At 40.4% G+C, this 17,529-nt stretch overlaps 1 protein-coding gene across 2 annotated transcripts in view; it reads left to right on the plus strand.

The window, feature by feature from the left end:
- LOC126278373 (cadherin-23-like) overlaps positions 1-17,529 on the plus strand; it is a 520,639-nt gene that overhangs the window by 467,754 nt on the left and 35,356 nt on the right. For both annotated transcript variants that reach the window (XM_049978447.1, XM_049978446.1), the window contains exons 27-28: positions 2,406-2,507; positions 9,345-9,552. In XM_049978447.1, the coding sequence (XP_049834404.1) occupies positions 2,406-2,507; positions 9,345-9,552 (310 nt within the window). The remainder of the gene's footprint in view (positions 1-2,405; positions 2,508-9,344; positions 9,553-17,529) is intronic.

The raw sequence follows: 17,529 nt of genomic DNA on the forward strand, positions 1-17,529 counted from the left end.
AACAGAACATCCTCACAGCTGTGGCGACACTTGCGTGCACAGGTTTGTACCGAGATCTTACCGAACTTAGTGCTCTGGGCATTGTGGTGAAGCTGCTGCAAGAACTACAGTTACAATTTCCTCCACATACCGTAGTGTCACTTGAGGATAAACTACGGCTGGCGGACCAGGCATACGCCATTATTCGACACAGCGACCTCCCTCCATGCAGCACAGTGCCTAGTACCTCTGAGGTTTGTAATCTTGTGGGTACACTTTCACCGTCGGGCGGTAGAGGCCGGGCATGTGTGTATCGTGGACAGCACACAGAACAGCAGCCATCTAGCGGCCAAGACCTGGAACTGTCAACGGGTCGGCAGCAGCCTCTCCCCACCCCAACTGGGCTAGCACGTACCCGCCCCGCCTTCGCCTCACCTGACACTTCGGCTGGCAGAACGAGTACAGCTGACTCACACATATGCTGGTTTCACACCACTTTCAGGAATGCCGCTCGCAACTGCTGTCCGCCCTGTGTGTTCCCAAACGCTGCACCCGGGCCGCAGTAGGTGCCATGGCCCGCAGATACATGCAGGGGTGCCCACAGACATTGCATTCTGTCAGATCCCCCACCTCACAAGGACACCTATATGCCTTGGATGTAGTTTCGTGCTGGTATTTTCTTGTTGATACCGGAGCAGACGTTAGTATCATACCTCCCACATTTTCTGTAAAGGACATGACACCATCCAAACTGTCCCTTTAAGCAGCAAATAACTCAACACTTCATGTTGAGGGTTTGGCCAAGTTACCTATTGAACTCATACCTGGCAAACAGTTCACTTGGTCCTTCTACGTGGCTGATGTCGAAGATCCAGTATTAGGCATTGACTTCCTCTTCCACTTCGGACTGTCTCCAGATCTTCAGCCAGCTGCATTATTGCACCATGCCTCGTCCACTCATATTGCATATTCAGCCCCTCTTCGGCCCCCCTCCCCCTCAGCTGCCCGATGACTTCGTCACACCTCCCATCAAGTGCTCTTCATTGGCGGACAGCCTCACAACTTCCATTGACCAGCTCCAGCCCGAATGCCCTGCAGTCGATGATCTCCGTGCTCACAACGCCGAACTGAACTGTGCCATATCATCGGCTACGCAAGCCCTCATTGAGGCACGAAGCTTCTTACAACACCTGTCAACGCCGCCACCATCTGACACTGGAGATGCACCTTGTGGAACTTTGTCACCGTCACCACCAACGCAGACAGCTTCCCCGGCACATCAGTTTAGTGACTCTTGTGTGCTACCAATTCCCGTTCACAACAGCCCCCGAGTGAGTTCACCAGCCGAGCTGAATGCTATCACAAATGGCACGACACACAAAATTGCTACAACAGATGGGCCTCCAGTGTGCCATAAAGCTTTCATAAATGATAACAGCAGGTGTAAGGCCCACTATATTTCCTGCATCTTATGGAAGAGGCTGCTGACACTTTAAAAAGCTGTTGTAAAATCAGACTAGTCATAAGATTAAATTACTTCAGTCAGAAAATGGTGAGGCAAGCTGAAATTACAGAGTGGATGCCATTCTCAAGCTGGCAGGCATGCAGTGATGTTTAATAGTGCCACCCATACACACCACAGCAAGATGGTGCAACAAATAATAGAACCTTACCTTGGTCGAAATGACTCACTGCTTGTTGATTGAATCAGTACTACCATACTACCGTCATCATTTTAGGCTGAAGCCAACAATGCATTACACTGAATCCAGAATCATAGTTTAACAAAAAGGGTTATTAGGAAATCTGCATATGACATATAAATGAAGAGATTTTCTGAGCCGGCCGCTGTGGCCGAGCGGTTTTAGGCACTTCAGCCTGGAACCGCACTGCTGCTATGGTCACAGGTTAGAATCCTGCCTCAGGCATGGATGTGTGTGATGTACTTAGGTTAGTTAGGTTTAAGTAGTTCTAAGTCTAGGGGACTGATGACCTCGGATGTTAAGTCCCATAGTGCTTAGAGCAATTTGAACCAAGATTGTCTGACAAATCTCATCTTGCATATTTAGCCAGAAGGTTGTCAAGCTGGACAAGACAGTGAGCAAGAAATGTCCTAAATCAACTTAGAATTATTGAATGTATGCCAGTGGCTCCATCAGTAAATAGAGTGCTTATCCACGTATGTAAAGTTATGCATAGGTACTTAATTATTTATTGTGGCTGATGAATTAGAGAACTAAAAGCAATGGTGGCTACATCTTCAGAATCGCAATATATATCTATGTCCATAGTTAAATATATTCTCCTAAACTAACTTTATGAAATCTTCCTTGTGATCAGCTGCTTGTATTCACAAACACTTTTAAGCTGTTTGTGACACTTTTTTCACTTTTATATGTCAAATGATCAGCTTAAATTTTTTCCAGGTAACAGATGTAAATGACATGCCTCCAGAATTTGAAAATGATTTGATTGCTGGAGGATTTACTATTGACTTTGCAGTTGGTACAGTCATCATGACTGTTAAGGTAGGTAACTGTTCTCTCTTCTGAGTACTTATTCCATAAATTTAACTGAAAAGTACTTCTTTGCTCTTTCAGTAAATTAAACAATACCTTAGGACCTCAGATCTTAATTTCCACTATTACGGGAGTTGAAACTGAAGGCAGCAAAGAAGGAGCAGGAATGCTGAACTCAGTTTTCAGGTCTTCCTTTATAAAGAAAAATCGTGGATTACTGCCTTAATTTAACAAAATCAGTGGAAGAGATATTATCATCAATGTCATAGAAAGACACCTGAAGCCGCTAAAAAAACTCCATTGTAATATTATTAACCTGTTTGTAGACTGAAGACCCTTGTTAACACCTTAAATTCATAGTCTGTTATGGAAAATAGTTTGAATACTTAATGAAGTCAAATAATAACTGATACAGCATTGATGCTTTAAGTTATTGTAGTATGCACATTTATTGTGTTTAAATTGCAGCTGACTAATGACCATTATACATTGTGCTTTGGTTCACAATTCACAAACACCATGTTAGAACATACACTACCTGATTACTCCATGGCAACACATTTTGTATATATCAACATTCCACAGGTCACAGTTCATAAAGAAATGGCCCATTATGTACATTTCTCAAATTAAGTCACCAAAACATTTAATACAACTGTGGTAAAAACACCAATACCAAGTACAAACTGACAGACACAATTCATATTTGTAATAACCAAAGAAGTTTGGTACTGTATGATGTTCACAGAGATGTTAATGTGTGCAGAACTAACCTGAACTGTAACACACAGATCTATATTTTGTGATTACCAAGTGTGAATTTTCATGGACATGTTTTTGTTAGGCTATGACAGGATTTTTGGGTGAGGGGAGGGGGGATGGGGGAGGGAGAGTTTACTGTGTATAGACTGGTATAATGATATTTTGTAATCTTGGATATTACAGGTTATTTTATTCAAACTGTAGACTGGAGATGCCTGACTTCATGTGGATGTCTTATCATGATAAAAATAAACTCTCTTGCTCATGTTTATATTTAATTGTTCATCCACATTACCAACCTGTGCATTTATAAAATTTAACTGACACAAAGACAGTGTCCTTAATCATTACTACTCCACATAATACTACTTACATCTGTTGTTATTACTTCATTAATACACATACATCATAAAATTTTGGTGATATGTCATTATTGCATATACCTCATTATATTTTGTCAGTTCATTACTTCATATTGTCTTACATGTTTCTCCATTACATAATCCTTACACTTCAAAACCACTGCTTTGTATTCCTTACAAAAACTGATTCTGAAGAATTACAGTTCACAGTAGTAGACAATCATATTATAGACAAAACGTTACCTTTATAACAGACAAAATATTAGTTACTTCAAACATTACTTTACTTTAAACAGCATACTTCTCCTTACTCAAGCCTTAAGGGCTACATGCTGACAAACTTTTGTTCTCAGTAAACATTACTGTAGGCAACACTAGTTGTGGCCAAGTAGTTCTAGGCATTTCAGTCTGGGTCCGCGCTGCTGCTACGGTCGCAGGTTCGAATCCTGCCTTGGGCATGGATGTGTGTGCTGTCCTTACGTTAGTCAGGTTTAAGTAATTCTAAGTCTAGGGGACTAATGAACTCAGATGTTAAGTCCCAAAGTGCCCAGGGCCATTCATTTCAACTTTAGTTACTTTAAACTGCAGGGCCATAATGTGACAAAGTTTTACTGAAAAATAGTCTTTCACATGGGCAACTGAACTTGACTTTAAGCTGAATATATCATATTAACAATATTTCTACTGATTACGAATAAAAACACACACAACACTGATGAAATATTGTACAATATTTGCTATTTATTTCACAAACTGGTTTTTAGCTGTTAATGCCATCATCAGATAGCAGCTGAAAAACGCTTCATGAGGGAAATAATAAGTATTATAGAATATTACACCAGTGTTGTGTGTATTCTCATTCATAATGTTTTAAATATTCTGCCAAAACCTGACAGAACAGTCAACTAGTGCAATTTATGTGGATGGCAAACAGCATTGAATTCTTTATTCAAACCATTTCATTTACTGTTCCTGTATGGATATCTACAGCTTGAAATATTTATACTTCTTTCTTAGTTGTTCAACAAAACTTTTTAATAATTACCATATTATTGGCTTACTTCAGGCTTTTATATTGCTTTATCTGTAAAATATTTGGTACTAATTACACAAATTTCATCATTAATAAACACAAGAATAACACAAAACATTTTTCTCAAATCACTTGTTTGGCAAGGGACACACACCTGGGTCCATGAGTAGCAATCATGCCATATGCCGCGTCAGATGAAATGTTCAGTGCTTAGTCTCATCGTTGCGCGCATTCTGAGGTGGGCCTGGTTGTGTAAAGCATCAAGGATCCCACGTCAAAGGGTGGTTGGCACCAAGGGGTGGGGGGAAACTGTAGAAACATCACATAGGGCCAGGGTCATTGACCTGTGCAAGACAACAGGTCTGATAGTGATCGAAGACTCGTTGTCCGAATCCAATCACTGTGTATCCTCATTTTCAATCTGGAATCAGGTGAGGCCATCTAAGTTCAAGGATGCAGAGAGAACCGAGATAAGAGATAGATATCTACATTTTCTGCATCACAAATGTAACAAGCATCTGAGGAATGTTGGCAAATAAAGTCCATGTGCCAGAAGCGTCACGGCGGTTGATCCTTCGCCGGGTTGCATATCGCGTCAACAAGAGGTTTTTGGTCTGAGTAGGTAGTGTAAGGACACGCCTCCAGGTTGCTCCAGAAGTGTTTCACTGCCTCATAAACCATGAGAAGCTCACGGTCGAAAGCCTGGTTAGTTTCTTTAAAAAGAAATGGAGCGGCTGAGTTGAGTCCGCAGTTTGCTGTTGTAAGATAGCACCAACAGCTGACTCGCTAGCATAAGTTGTAATAGAAATATGGGCCTCAGGGTCAGGGTGGGCGAGAGTGACAGCTTTCATGACCACAGTTTTCAGATTATCAAATGCATCGAGCATGAGCTTAGTCCAGCCCAACATTCGCTTCCCCGTGGTATTTTTACCGGAGAGGGCGACAGGAAGGGCCAATTGGACGGAGGCAGCACGAGGGATGTGGCGTCGATAAAAGTTTACCATGCCCAGAAAACGACGGAGTTGAGAGTAATTCTCAGGAAGAGGCAGTGCAAGAATGGTTTCGTCATGAGAATCCGTTGGTCGGAGGCCATTGGCTGAGACCGTATGGCCAAGAAATGTAACAGATGTAGAACAGAATTGAGATTTGTTGTGGTTGATCACCACACCATTGACTGTGAGAGTCAAACGAACTGCATCGAGGTAAACTGGTGCTCCTTGACAGATGAGGAAAAAATCAGGATGTCATCCAAATAAGCAAAATCGAAAGGCAGAGGTAGCAAACTCGAATAAATGAACCGTTGCCACGTCTCCGCAGCATTTTTCAGACCGTAAGGCATGTAACAGTATTCAAATAGGTTGAAATGTTTGATGATGGCCATCTTTGGAATATCTGGCAGGGTCATGGGAATTTGGTTATAATCCTTCGAAAAATCTAAGACAGAGAAAAACTTCGAGCCATGCACTAATTGTGTGAAGTCCTGGATATGAGGAGTGGGATAGTTGTCAGTAGTTGTCCGTCCCACCATTAAGAGACTTGTAGTCCCCGCACGTGTGTAACCAGCCATCCTTCTTAGGAACAAAGTGGATAGGAGAAGACCAGTTGCTGTCTGATGGTCAGAGCATGCTGGAAGCCAATAAATCCTGTACAATTTCTTTTGCTCGCACAAGTTTGGAAGCATTAAGATGTCTAGCTTTATAACATATAGGTGGGCCATCCATGGTGCAGATTCTATAACAAATTCTGTTGCTGATGATCGAGACCCATGGAGGGAGGCAGTTGGGGGGAGGGGGGGGGTGCACGATTGGTTCATTCACTCACCTTGCCAGGCCGGAATGGTATGGGCCGGTGATCAGCAGCAGACGATGGCAGAGGATGTGGCGTGACAGCCGTGTGATGCAAGAGATCTCGTGAAGCAAGAACATGAACGTCTTGTAGATGCACCTGTGAAGGACCCTAACCTGCAGCAGGAGGAGGGAAACTTGACACAGGAGTGATGCAGTGTGAAGCTGCAGTAGAAGTGAATGATAGTTCCAAATGATGCAGCTCTGTGGACAGGCTGCGAATCATACTCCATGTGTGAGCCAATTCGGCAGATGTGGTGGCAATGCAAGTGCGTAAAACCTCATTATGTTGTGGAGCTCACCAATCTGTGTAAGCACATCCTATAAATCAGAGAGTCGTGCAGTAATACCCTCGAGCAGAGATGCACATGCGGAGAGGGTAGGCAAGGGGGTGGAGAGAAGAGTTGTGCGAACTTGTTCAGGTACAGAACGGTAGAAACAGATGCGTGGCAGAGTGCTGCAGCCTGCGGGTAGAAAGTCCAACCCGATCACAGGTGCATCTACATAAGCTATGTGAAAAGTTCAAGGAAGGGTGATGACTGTTTATAGGTGAAGTGACATCTTGATGGAGCCAAGGACTGTGATAGGAGAGTGATTTGCAGCAATCAAAATGAGGTTAGCAGGAGAATGCATTCTGGTGCATGCTTGGCTGGGATAGCGCTCGGCACCGGTGTCAACGAGAAAGTGAGTGACTGATGACAACTCCATGATGTAGAGATGTTGCGCCGCTGGAGCAAGAGGTACGGTGGCAGACAGTAGGCACCATGAACGATTGTGGCGGGATGTGCCTAAATGTGACCACCAGAATAGTTTTGGTACACACGAGGTGTGTGGAAAATGTGAGTGGTGTCCCCATAAGTCGCATGGTACCAGCATAGTGGATAAGCTTGGCAGCAAGGTGGTGTGGAGAGGGCAGGGGATGCAACTGACTTTCGTTCCCTGAGACTGCTTGATGTGCTGCTCGGGTGGGGTTGGACACTGTCGTGAGGTTGCCGCCAGTCCCTCCTGTAGGCCATTAAGTGGTAGCTCCTGACATTCCACTGAGCTGCTGAGGCTGCCTCCTGCTGCAGAGCACAGAACCAAAGGTGCAGGTGTGCCAATCAAAGGTGATGGCGATGTCATCTGTGACAGGTGGTGTCTGTGATGAATGATTGTCTGGCATCTGGTAGTGCTTGATCATCAATTAATATACAAAGGCACCACCAAAGCTGCGAAGGTGTGTGGTTGTCGAGATGCTCGTCGTGGATGATGTAGTGGATAGCCTCTGCTGGTGGACGAGAAAAGTATTCACCATTAAATACATGGGAGAGGTGGGTGGCAATAGGAGCAGATCACTGATGAGGTCTGGATGAGCATAGAGGTGGTTCACTAAGCAGACAAAACGTGCACCATCATCTGAAATCCCATGGATATCCACTAGATGGTCCACCAATGTAAACCAAGTCTTAGAGTTGTCCTTTTGCAATGCAGACAGCTTAGGAAACCTGCCAGCAGTCGGAAGGTGGTCACGGTACAGCCAAGGGGTGGGGGGATTGTAATTACGAAAGTGGATGGAAGGCAATCGTGGTGTGACCATGAAACCAAGGTCATGGAAACCAGTGTGGTTGAGGTGACTGGTGTCACTGAGACAGCCTGTGGGGCATATGTCAGGCATATAAGAATGTGTAACCCTGTGCCCATGAACGTTCGGATTATAGTTCGGTACATCAGACCAAACCAAAGGGGACTACTTAGCTGAGAGGTGAACCACAACATCCATCACTTGATTATCATTCACAATAGCGGCGTGCTCTGTCCATGTATCAGCTGTTGCTGCATAGTTGCACTTGACTGTGGCCCTTTTGGGCTGGTTATGGTTAAGTGGTCGCTGGCATGGCTGGGGCCAGGTAATTGTTCACTTCTCACCAAATGCACATTAGGTACACTAGTAAATACACAAGTGCAGTTAATAGGGTCCGAGGCACTAGCACAAAAGGACACTGGGAGATTCCTTGTTCCGAAGACAATGTGGACCATCACACAAATTCCGTTAATGATGAAATGAAGCACTAAATAATTCCCGAACACATTATGATGACGTTGGGGTCACCACTGTGGATATTACAGGTCATAGATTGGTAATAACACACTTTAGCTGTTGAATGAACATTTATTTAAGCACAGAACAAGGAGAATACAAGCTGGTTGTACAAATGTAGTGCGCTCAACAGACATAGCCAAAGTAAGCCAAAGATCCTCATGTCCAAAGATATGGCACTTTATGCCAGAGATGCCACAAGTACAAAAGCAATAAGTTGGCAGTATTGAAAATCTTTTTGATAGGAAACATGTTCATATTAACCTGTCTTTTTGCAGTTTCTAAATTACGTTACAGGATAGAACTCTTTAACCTTCGTCATACAACACCTTACATTGTGCCCTGACAAGTAATTTAATTTTAGTCACATAGATACGTTTTTATCTATTTTAAAAACATAGTGTTCATAGTTAATGTGAGTACAATGGATGATTTTTAGTAATAGTTTCAAAGAGGCATTTAGCATACTTCTGCTGACGATGGCTGAAAGAGCTTGGTGGTTAACTCAAAGATCACAATGCTTTCTCTGCAGGCTGATGCTGCAATAATTTTTGCATGTCATAAATGTATATGTTTAAAATTGTTTTGTACTAAAATAGTGTTAAGAATTTGTAATAATTTAAAACATGTTTAATTTCTTGAAATATTTTTTTCTTCATGTATTTGCTTCCTGCAAAAATTATTTGTTTGCAAATTATCTGAAATCAATTAATAAAATTATAAGATTACACTCTAATAATGAACACTTCCCGACATGTTTTCATATAGGCCACTGATCCAGATCAGAATGACGTGGTAACTTATCGTCTGTATGGTGACATTAGTGCATCCACTAACAGTCTAACCAGTATTAAAGATAATGCACTATTGGTAGAAGAAAATGGTGATATAGTTCTCAATTTTGAACCACAAGATGAGACACTGGATGGATTCTTTTCATTTAAAGTACGTGCTAGGGATTCATTTAGTCCAGATGGTAAGAATCTGAAAGGAGGTAACCATTCTTTTTTCTTTGGTGGAAATTTTATTCACTAAGTTCCAAATTTCAACCACATTTTTTAAATTTATTTTTTATTTAAAATTGTTCCATTCATACTAGCAGTAAGTATTCATTTGCTGCTGAGAAATGTAAATATCTTAAAATGATAAAATATGGTTATGGGAAATTGTGTAGTTACAGATTCATGAGTGAAATAAATGTATTCATATAGCAATATGAATTTCATAATTTGAATTAAATGTAATAGCAGTAGCTCTGAAAATTTTCATCAATTTTACTCTCTATGTGCATGTAGAGCAAGAGTGGGCAACCAGCAATGAATGGTTTCAATACAGCCATGGAAAAAATCTGTGGGAGAGATAGCATTGTGCTCTCATTTTACACTCAGCCTGTGAAGAATTTTCAGATATTTTCAACTATACTTGGCACACTTCGGGTTTGTGGCTTATGATGCAGACCAGTGAAAGTTTTGCTTACTCAGTGCATGAGCAGTGCCATTTTGCCACCACTGGATTTGAGCAAGAAAGAGAAACATGTTTCCAGTCTGAGTGTGCTCATGTGGATATGGACAATGGGGGAAGTAGCTCACTACCTGGGAGTGGTGTGGGGAGAAATAGTTTCACCTCTGGATCATTGCTGAAAGCACGCATGTTATTTACTGCTAACTGCCTACAACTGCACTATACACTGACATATCGAAAAAGTTTATAATAGAAAACAATGTCATGAAAATTACATACTACTCATAAAATGTGCTGATTTTAACAATGACAGTAGGGGCCATAACTTGATGAACAAACTGCTCAAAGCTCACATGTGAAATTCTATGCTAGTTGTTTGTTAATTTTGTGCAAATGTTGCTTCCTTCTTTACTGAGTTTATTTACAAATTATTGGTTATCAGGAAGATAAAAGTAGAAGCTGAATGTTGCCAATTCCAGGAGAAATTGACCTGTTTACTTGTTAGTGAATCACTATTTGTTGTGAAGGATTATGAGAAGACAGTTTTCTACAAAATACATTGCTTAACAGCTTACAGGGTAACTGTAGAAAGACAAAATGAAAATAATAATTTCTAATCTGGACTAGAAACAGCAAATGTTCACCAAATTGTGGACACCATGTGACAATTTGGTTAAGGTTAGTTTCATAATGAGCAGAAGAACTGCCAAATCGTTAAGGCGTTTTGCTCAAGGTGAATTTGTGAAGAAGTTCCTCATGGACATTGCAGATGTACCATCCATCCACCCTCCCAAGAAAGAAAAAGAGAGAGAAAGTGTTTAATTTATTTAATGTACAGAAATTATGCATCCCTATATGATCAATCATCAAAAGTATTTTTGGACTAATATTTACAAAAATTCTTACTAATAGTGTTGACAGATAAGACCACACTAAATTTCAAACAATTGAATGACTTGCCTGTGACCAAAAATCACAGAGCTTCTTCTAATTGTTTGTAGTTGGTATTGCCTACCTAACTGCCAAACTTTGTTTCATATTCTTTCTCATATTAATGTTAGTAACAATATTGTGAAGAGGAAAGTTTCTACTTACCATACAGTGGAGAATGTCAGAAATAAGCTTTCAGCCAACAAGATCCTGGTCAAAAAAAGACCACACACACACGCACACACACACACACACACACACACACACACACACACACACACACACACACACTCGCAAAGGCAACTCACACAGACATGGCTGCAGTTTCTGGCTTCAGTGTGTGTGTGTGTGTGTGTGTGTGTGTGTGTGTGTGTGTGTGTGTGTGTGTGTAAGAGAGAGAGAGAGAGAGAGAGAGAGAGAGAGAGAGATCTATTTTCAACAAAGGCCTTGTTGGCCAAAAGCTTATTTGTGACAATCTTTGTGTTGTGCCTATCTGTAACACAGCATCTCCACTACAAGGTGAGTAACAACTTTCCTTTTCATAATATTGTTACATTCCACCCTGGATTTTTCCATTGTTTAATTTAGTTAATAATTCTTGTCCAGTGTGGATGTTTTAGAACACTGCAACTCTTGGAAATGAAGATAATTTATTATGAATTAGCTGCAACCGTCAGAATCACTGTTGATACTCATTTGGATATGATAGATGTTTAATGTGAACACATGTGCATGGTATTGCATTACGTTTTTTACAGGCATTGTGCATGAATAACCGGTGTTAAACGTTAATCTTTTTTTGTGGCATGAGAAACCTTATGAAGGGGACAGTCTCAGTCACACTAGACACAACCGACATAGTAACTGAATAATATTATAATTCATCAGTATCAAACATTTCAATTCCTAAACTTACAAATATCCATTTTAAAGGAAATATGCATAAAAATATATTTTCTGACAGAAACTCAAGTAGAGCTTCCATATGAACCCTAATTTCTCTTGCCTTATATTCGTAGTTCTTATGCAAGGTGTATCCCGGCAGCAGTAGGATCATTCTGTAGTCAGCTTCAAATACCACTTCTATAAATTTTGTCAATAGTGTTTCATGAAAAGAACATCATCTACCCTCCAGGATTTCATGTTTGAGTTCATGAAGCATCTCTGTAATACTTGCATATGGATTGAAACTACCAGCAACAAATCTAGCAGCATACCTCTCAAATGCTTCAGTGTTTTCTTTCCTCCAATCTGGTGGGGATCCAAAGCAGTCAAGCAGTACTCAAGAGTGGGTCACACAACTGCTCTATAGGTGATCTCCTTTACACATGATCTATATTTTCCTAAAATTCTTCCAATAAACCGAAGTCAACTATTTGCCTTCCTTATTACCATCCTTATGTGCCAATTCCATTTCATATTGCTTTGCAACACATTTAATGTGTCTGTGTCAAGCAGCACTGCATATGAACATTACAGAATTGTTTTTCCTACTAATCTGCACTAACGTTTCTTCTTTCATCACACCAGCTAGAAATTTTCCCTAAGTATCTTGTATCATCCCACAGTCCATTCAATGACACCTTCCCATACACCACAGCATGATTAACTAACAGCAGCAGGTTCCTGCTAACCCTGTCTGTCACGTCATTTATGTACCAGGCTATCAAAAAATCAGTATAAATTTGAAAACTGAATAAATCACAGAATAATGTAGATAGAGAGGTACAACTTGACACACATGCTTGGAATGATGTGGGGTTTTATTAGAACCAAAAAAATACAAAAGTTCAAAAAATGTCTGATCAGAATAGCAATAATTAGCATAAAAAAGTAAGACAAAGCAAAGATGATGTTCTTTACAGGAAATTCTCAATATGTCCACCATCATTCCTCAACTATAGCTGTAGTCAAGGAATAATGTTGTGAACAGCACTGTAAAGCGTGTCCAGAGTTATGGTGAGGCATTGGCATCAGATGTTGTCTTGCAGTATCCCTAGAGATGTCAGTCGATCATGATACACTTGCGACTTCAGGTAACTCCAAAGCCAATATTCACACTGATGAGGTCTGGGGATTTGGGAGGCCAAGCATGACGAAAGTGGTGGCTGAGCACACGATCATCACCAAACGACGTGCGCATCTAGATATATGGGGTGGTGCACCATCCTGCAAAAACATTGTACGTTCCAGCTGGTATTTATCACCCAGGCTGGGGATGATGCGATTCTGTAACATATCAGTGTACCTCTCACCCGTCACAGTAGCAGTTACAAAACAAGAATCAAGCAATTTCCTCGAAGAAAAAAGGCCCAATAATGGTAGATGTGGTAAATCAAACCCATACCATGACTTTCTTGTCATGCAATGGAGTTTCTAGAACAGTTATAGGATTTTTGGTAGCCAAAATTCTGCGGTTGTGGACATTGACAGACCCTCGGAGCATGAAATGAGCTTCGTCACTCCACAACACGTTACTCAACCAATCGTGATCTTCCACCATCTTTTGAAACACCCACACCACAAATGCACTCCGCTTCACTAAATCACTAGGTATCAGTTCATGATGCTGATGGATTTCGTACAGATAGCATTGGAGGGTACGTCTCAGTGCCAACCAAACAGTAGTGTACGGAATGCCAGTGCAATGTGCGACTGCACGAGCACTGACTTTCCCATGCATAGATGAACCCGCTAAAGACTCCATTTCTTCTTGAACTGTCTCAGCAGCATTACGCCTTGGGCTCAGTCGACCACTACGGAGTCTATCGTCTAAACAACCAATGGCTACGAACTTCGAAATCATTCTCGCCACAGCTGCAATTGTCAACAGACCTTTACCCATTCCAATCCTCTTCCTATGGTGATAGGATGGTAATGCTGAACTAGCACATTACCCATTCTTTTTTTGTGATCTAGTAAAACCCCATGTCATTCCAAGCATGTGTGTCAATTTGTACCTTTCTAGCTACATTATTCTGTGGTTTATTAAGTTTTCAAATTTTGATCACCCGGTATGTAGTGGGTAAGGGCAATCGTATCGCACTTCCCAGAGGTTTTTCCAATGATACACTTGTCTCTGGTGAACATTCACCATAGCAGATGACATACTGTTTTCTGTTACTTAAGATGTCTTTCAGCCACTCACTTAACTGGGAACCCCAATCAGCGCACTTGGACCTTCGTTAAGTCTGCAGTGATGCATAATGGTGAATACTTTCTGGAAATCTAGAATATGGAATCTGCCATTTGTCCTTCATCTGTGGTTTGCAGGGTATAATGTGAGAAAAGGACAAGTTGAGTTTTGCATAAGTTATTATTTCTAAATCTTTCCCATGACAAGGAGATCTGGCACACTCAAACTTACAATTCTGCAGGAAAATGATGTTAATGATATTCGTCTATAATTTTTCAGGTCCATTGTTTTACCTTTCTTACGAGAGACGTGCATTTTTTCCAGGCATTTGGGACTTTTCACTGAGTGAAAAATTCACAATAAATACAAACTGAGAAAGGGACAAATGCCATATTGCTTCTCTGTTAAAATGTTTTGCATATTGGAGTCTATGTGACTGTCAAACAACAGTATGTTTGTATGATTTTCTGTGGAGTGATTTCTTAAACACAAAATTTAAAACTGCAGACTGGTTGTTGAGTGACTGTGTAGAAGATTTCAACACAGTTTGTGATATGGTGTAGAATGAGAATTTCCTCATGTTCTTGGAAAGATCTTTTCCTAAAGTATGACAGAGAAAGTTAATGTATACTTTGCACAGCAAACTTTTCTCAGACGCAGGAATTTCTACTGACTTTTGCGTGTTGACTTTTGTACATTCTTTTTGAATAGAGAGTGCAATAGTCTTTGCTTTCTCAGCATTTTGTTATTAAGCAACAGTGGGTCTTTTTCAAGCTTAATCCAATTACTTGGCACATACTTCCTCAGTGTAATTTGCAATCAGTTTAAACTTTGCCCAAAATTCCTCAATGTCCATCTCATTTGAACTAAATGAAGTTTATTCATTGTCTAAATGGGATGCTAAATATTGATTATCTTCTCTAGTGAGCAAAAATACTCTCCTACCCTTCTTGACGGGTTTATTAACTTTTGCAACCATCATTGCTGTGATGACATCAAGATCATTAATCCCTATCTCTATACTAACACTGTCTATAAAGCGTGTTTGTAACTATAAGGTCTAAAATATTTCCATTGCATTGCATTGTCTTGAGCAGCTAATTTGACAATTAGCTGCTCAAGACAATTTTAGGAAAATGTGTTCAAATTACTCATGAGACTATCTGTCCATACCACATGCAGTGAATCTAAAGTCTCAGATGTAAAGTCTTGTAGACTCAGAAGATATGTATGTCAATCATGTTCTAAGCCTATAACATTTACAGCTGTTGGTGATCTCTCACTTCTGTCAAGTTTTATTATAAAGGAACCCTCCACACTATTGTTCTGCCCTGTACTTGACACTGTAGTGGTGGGTTCATTTTTCAAGATGATAATGTATGAGTATACCATACCCACTGTGAACTCTTAGAATGCACAGATCCCCACTATTACTCCTCACACTGTATTATGGTATAACTAACTGCTAGGGATCTAAAAATTCACTTTTTTTGACAAATGCAAGTTTAGGTGTAAATTCTGCCTCAGAACATGAAAATATGAATTTATGTAATCAAAGCTATTTCATAGTGAATTGTTTCCAGATGTACTATTTTATCAGGGATTGTTTGAAATAAAATTATTTTCAGCAGATGAAAACTGAAAAAATTACCAATTTTCTGTTATCGGTATAGCACATCTGGCAAGGACCAGTTGGAAAAGATAATGTCCATCAGGATGGATTTTCAAAATAAATAGTAAACCTCTGATCAATCACAACACATTGGTGCACTTGTAAATTACATTTAGGTGCCATGTTACACAGTGGGTGATTAAATTGTCCCTATAAAATGTGTTGCATATGGCTATCTAGGACTCAGCAGTATGACCTAGTCTCTCAGAACAAAGAAACACATGTTGTCTAGCTTAAGTTTGTATTATACAAAATTATCCATACTTACACATAGCCATTGGATGTGGTTTATTTTGAACTAAGGTTGAGTAAGATGCTTGTAGAGGTTGGGCCTGATATATCTTGTTTACAATGGTTCATTGTTTTCTTTTCTAATTTTGAAATGATTGAAGAGATTAATCCTGGCTCATCACTGGGTTTGTGTATGATTCTAGTGCACAAAAAAGGATTTGGTTTAAACAGAGTTTGAAAGACTTTTTGATAGGCAACTCCTACTCCATGGATGAATATTTTAACAGAGACTGTTATGCCAGCTTAGGTAAAAATATCTGTTAGATTTCAGTTTTGACAGTGCTTGGTCACAACAGTCAAGATTAGGTATTTTGTGTATAAATATTTGTTAATATTGCATAACAGTGTTTCATTCTGACAGCGTGTTTCATCAATCATAGTTGCAAGCAGCAACTTTCCAATCTCTTTACAACCTATGACCAGATGTTTTCACTGGGGGAGAGAACTAAGGGAAGTGCTGGTCAGAACAACAGTCAAACTCCCTCTGTCCTGAACTAGATCAAGACAGCACAGACAACATTGCGACTTGTGTTACTTGCTTGAAGAAAACTACAAAGATACGGCAAAGCATTATCTTGTTAAAAAATAACATCATGCTGATACTGAAGATAGGAAACGGCCACCAGCCTTAACCCATTAGATATGCAGTGCCTGGTGTCTAATAACTAGAGGTGATCCTTTTGTACCATCTTGCCAAGTACCTATTAGGTCAATACGATGACGATGAAGGCAGTTCATTCATTTTCCTCAGAGTCTCTGCGCACAGATATGTCTCATGTGGTGTTATATTGGAAACATGATTCATCCAAAAAGATGATGTTTTGCCACATCTGAGACCAGTGTTACCATTGGGCAGACCATTGTTGGCATGCCTGTCTCTGCTGCTGCTTCAAGGGAAGCCACAACAGTGTGGTTACCATGCTGACAGTGTTTGGTTGTTGCTTGTTGATACTTGTCTTGTTCCAAACATGCCATCCTCCTGATGGAAGGAAACTGACATGGCTTTACAATCCTGCCGACTGAACAAACAATATCCATCCTCTTGGTTGCTAATCACTTGGAATTGCTGAGATCTTGCATGATGTTAAGTACTGCCGCCCTGAACCCAATGATTCCACATTCACATGACAGTTGTGATCCCTGGCAATGTGAGCAGCAAAATTGAAGGACAATAAACTGTAGTCTCAGTAAGCCACAATCTGCATAGTGTCAAACTCTGACATGTTGGTAGATGTTTGTAGTACTTAAATGAGGGATAACATGAGCTTCCTACAAACAAATTCAATTAAAATGTGATTAATGACTGACAAACCCAGGCACAAAATACTTTATCTGGCAAAATTCTTTGCTGGCATTACACCTATGTGCTTTAGGTGGTTGAGCTGAAATGTTAACTTGTATATCCAAGCATATTCTACATTTCAAGTGAATTTGAAGTTTGTTGCATGTCATCATCATGATGT

This window comes from Schistocerca gregaria, chromosome 6 (genome assembly GCF_023897955.1).
Source record: "Schistocerca gregaria isolate iqSchGreg1 chromosome 6, iqSchGreg1.2, whole genome shotgun sequence".
In the NCBI taxonomy this organism is placed as follows: domain Eukaryota; kingdom Metazoa; phylum Arthropoda; class Insecta; order Orthoptera; family Acrididae; genus Schistocerca; species Schistocerca gregaria.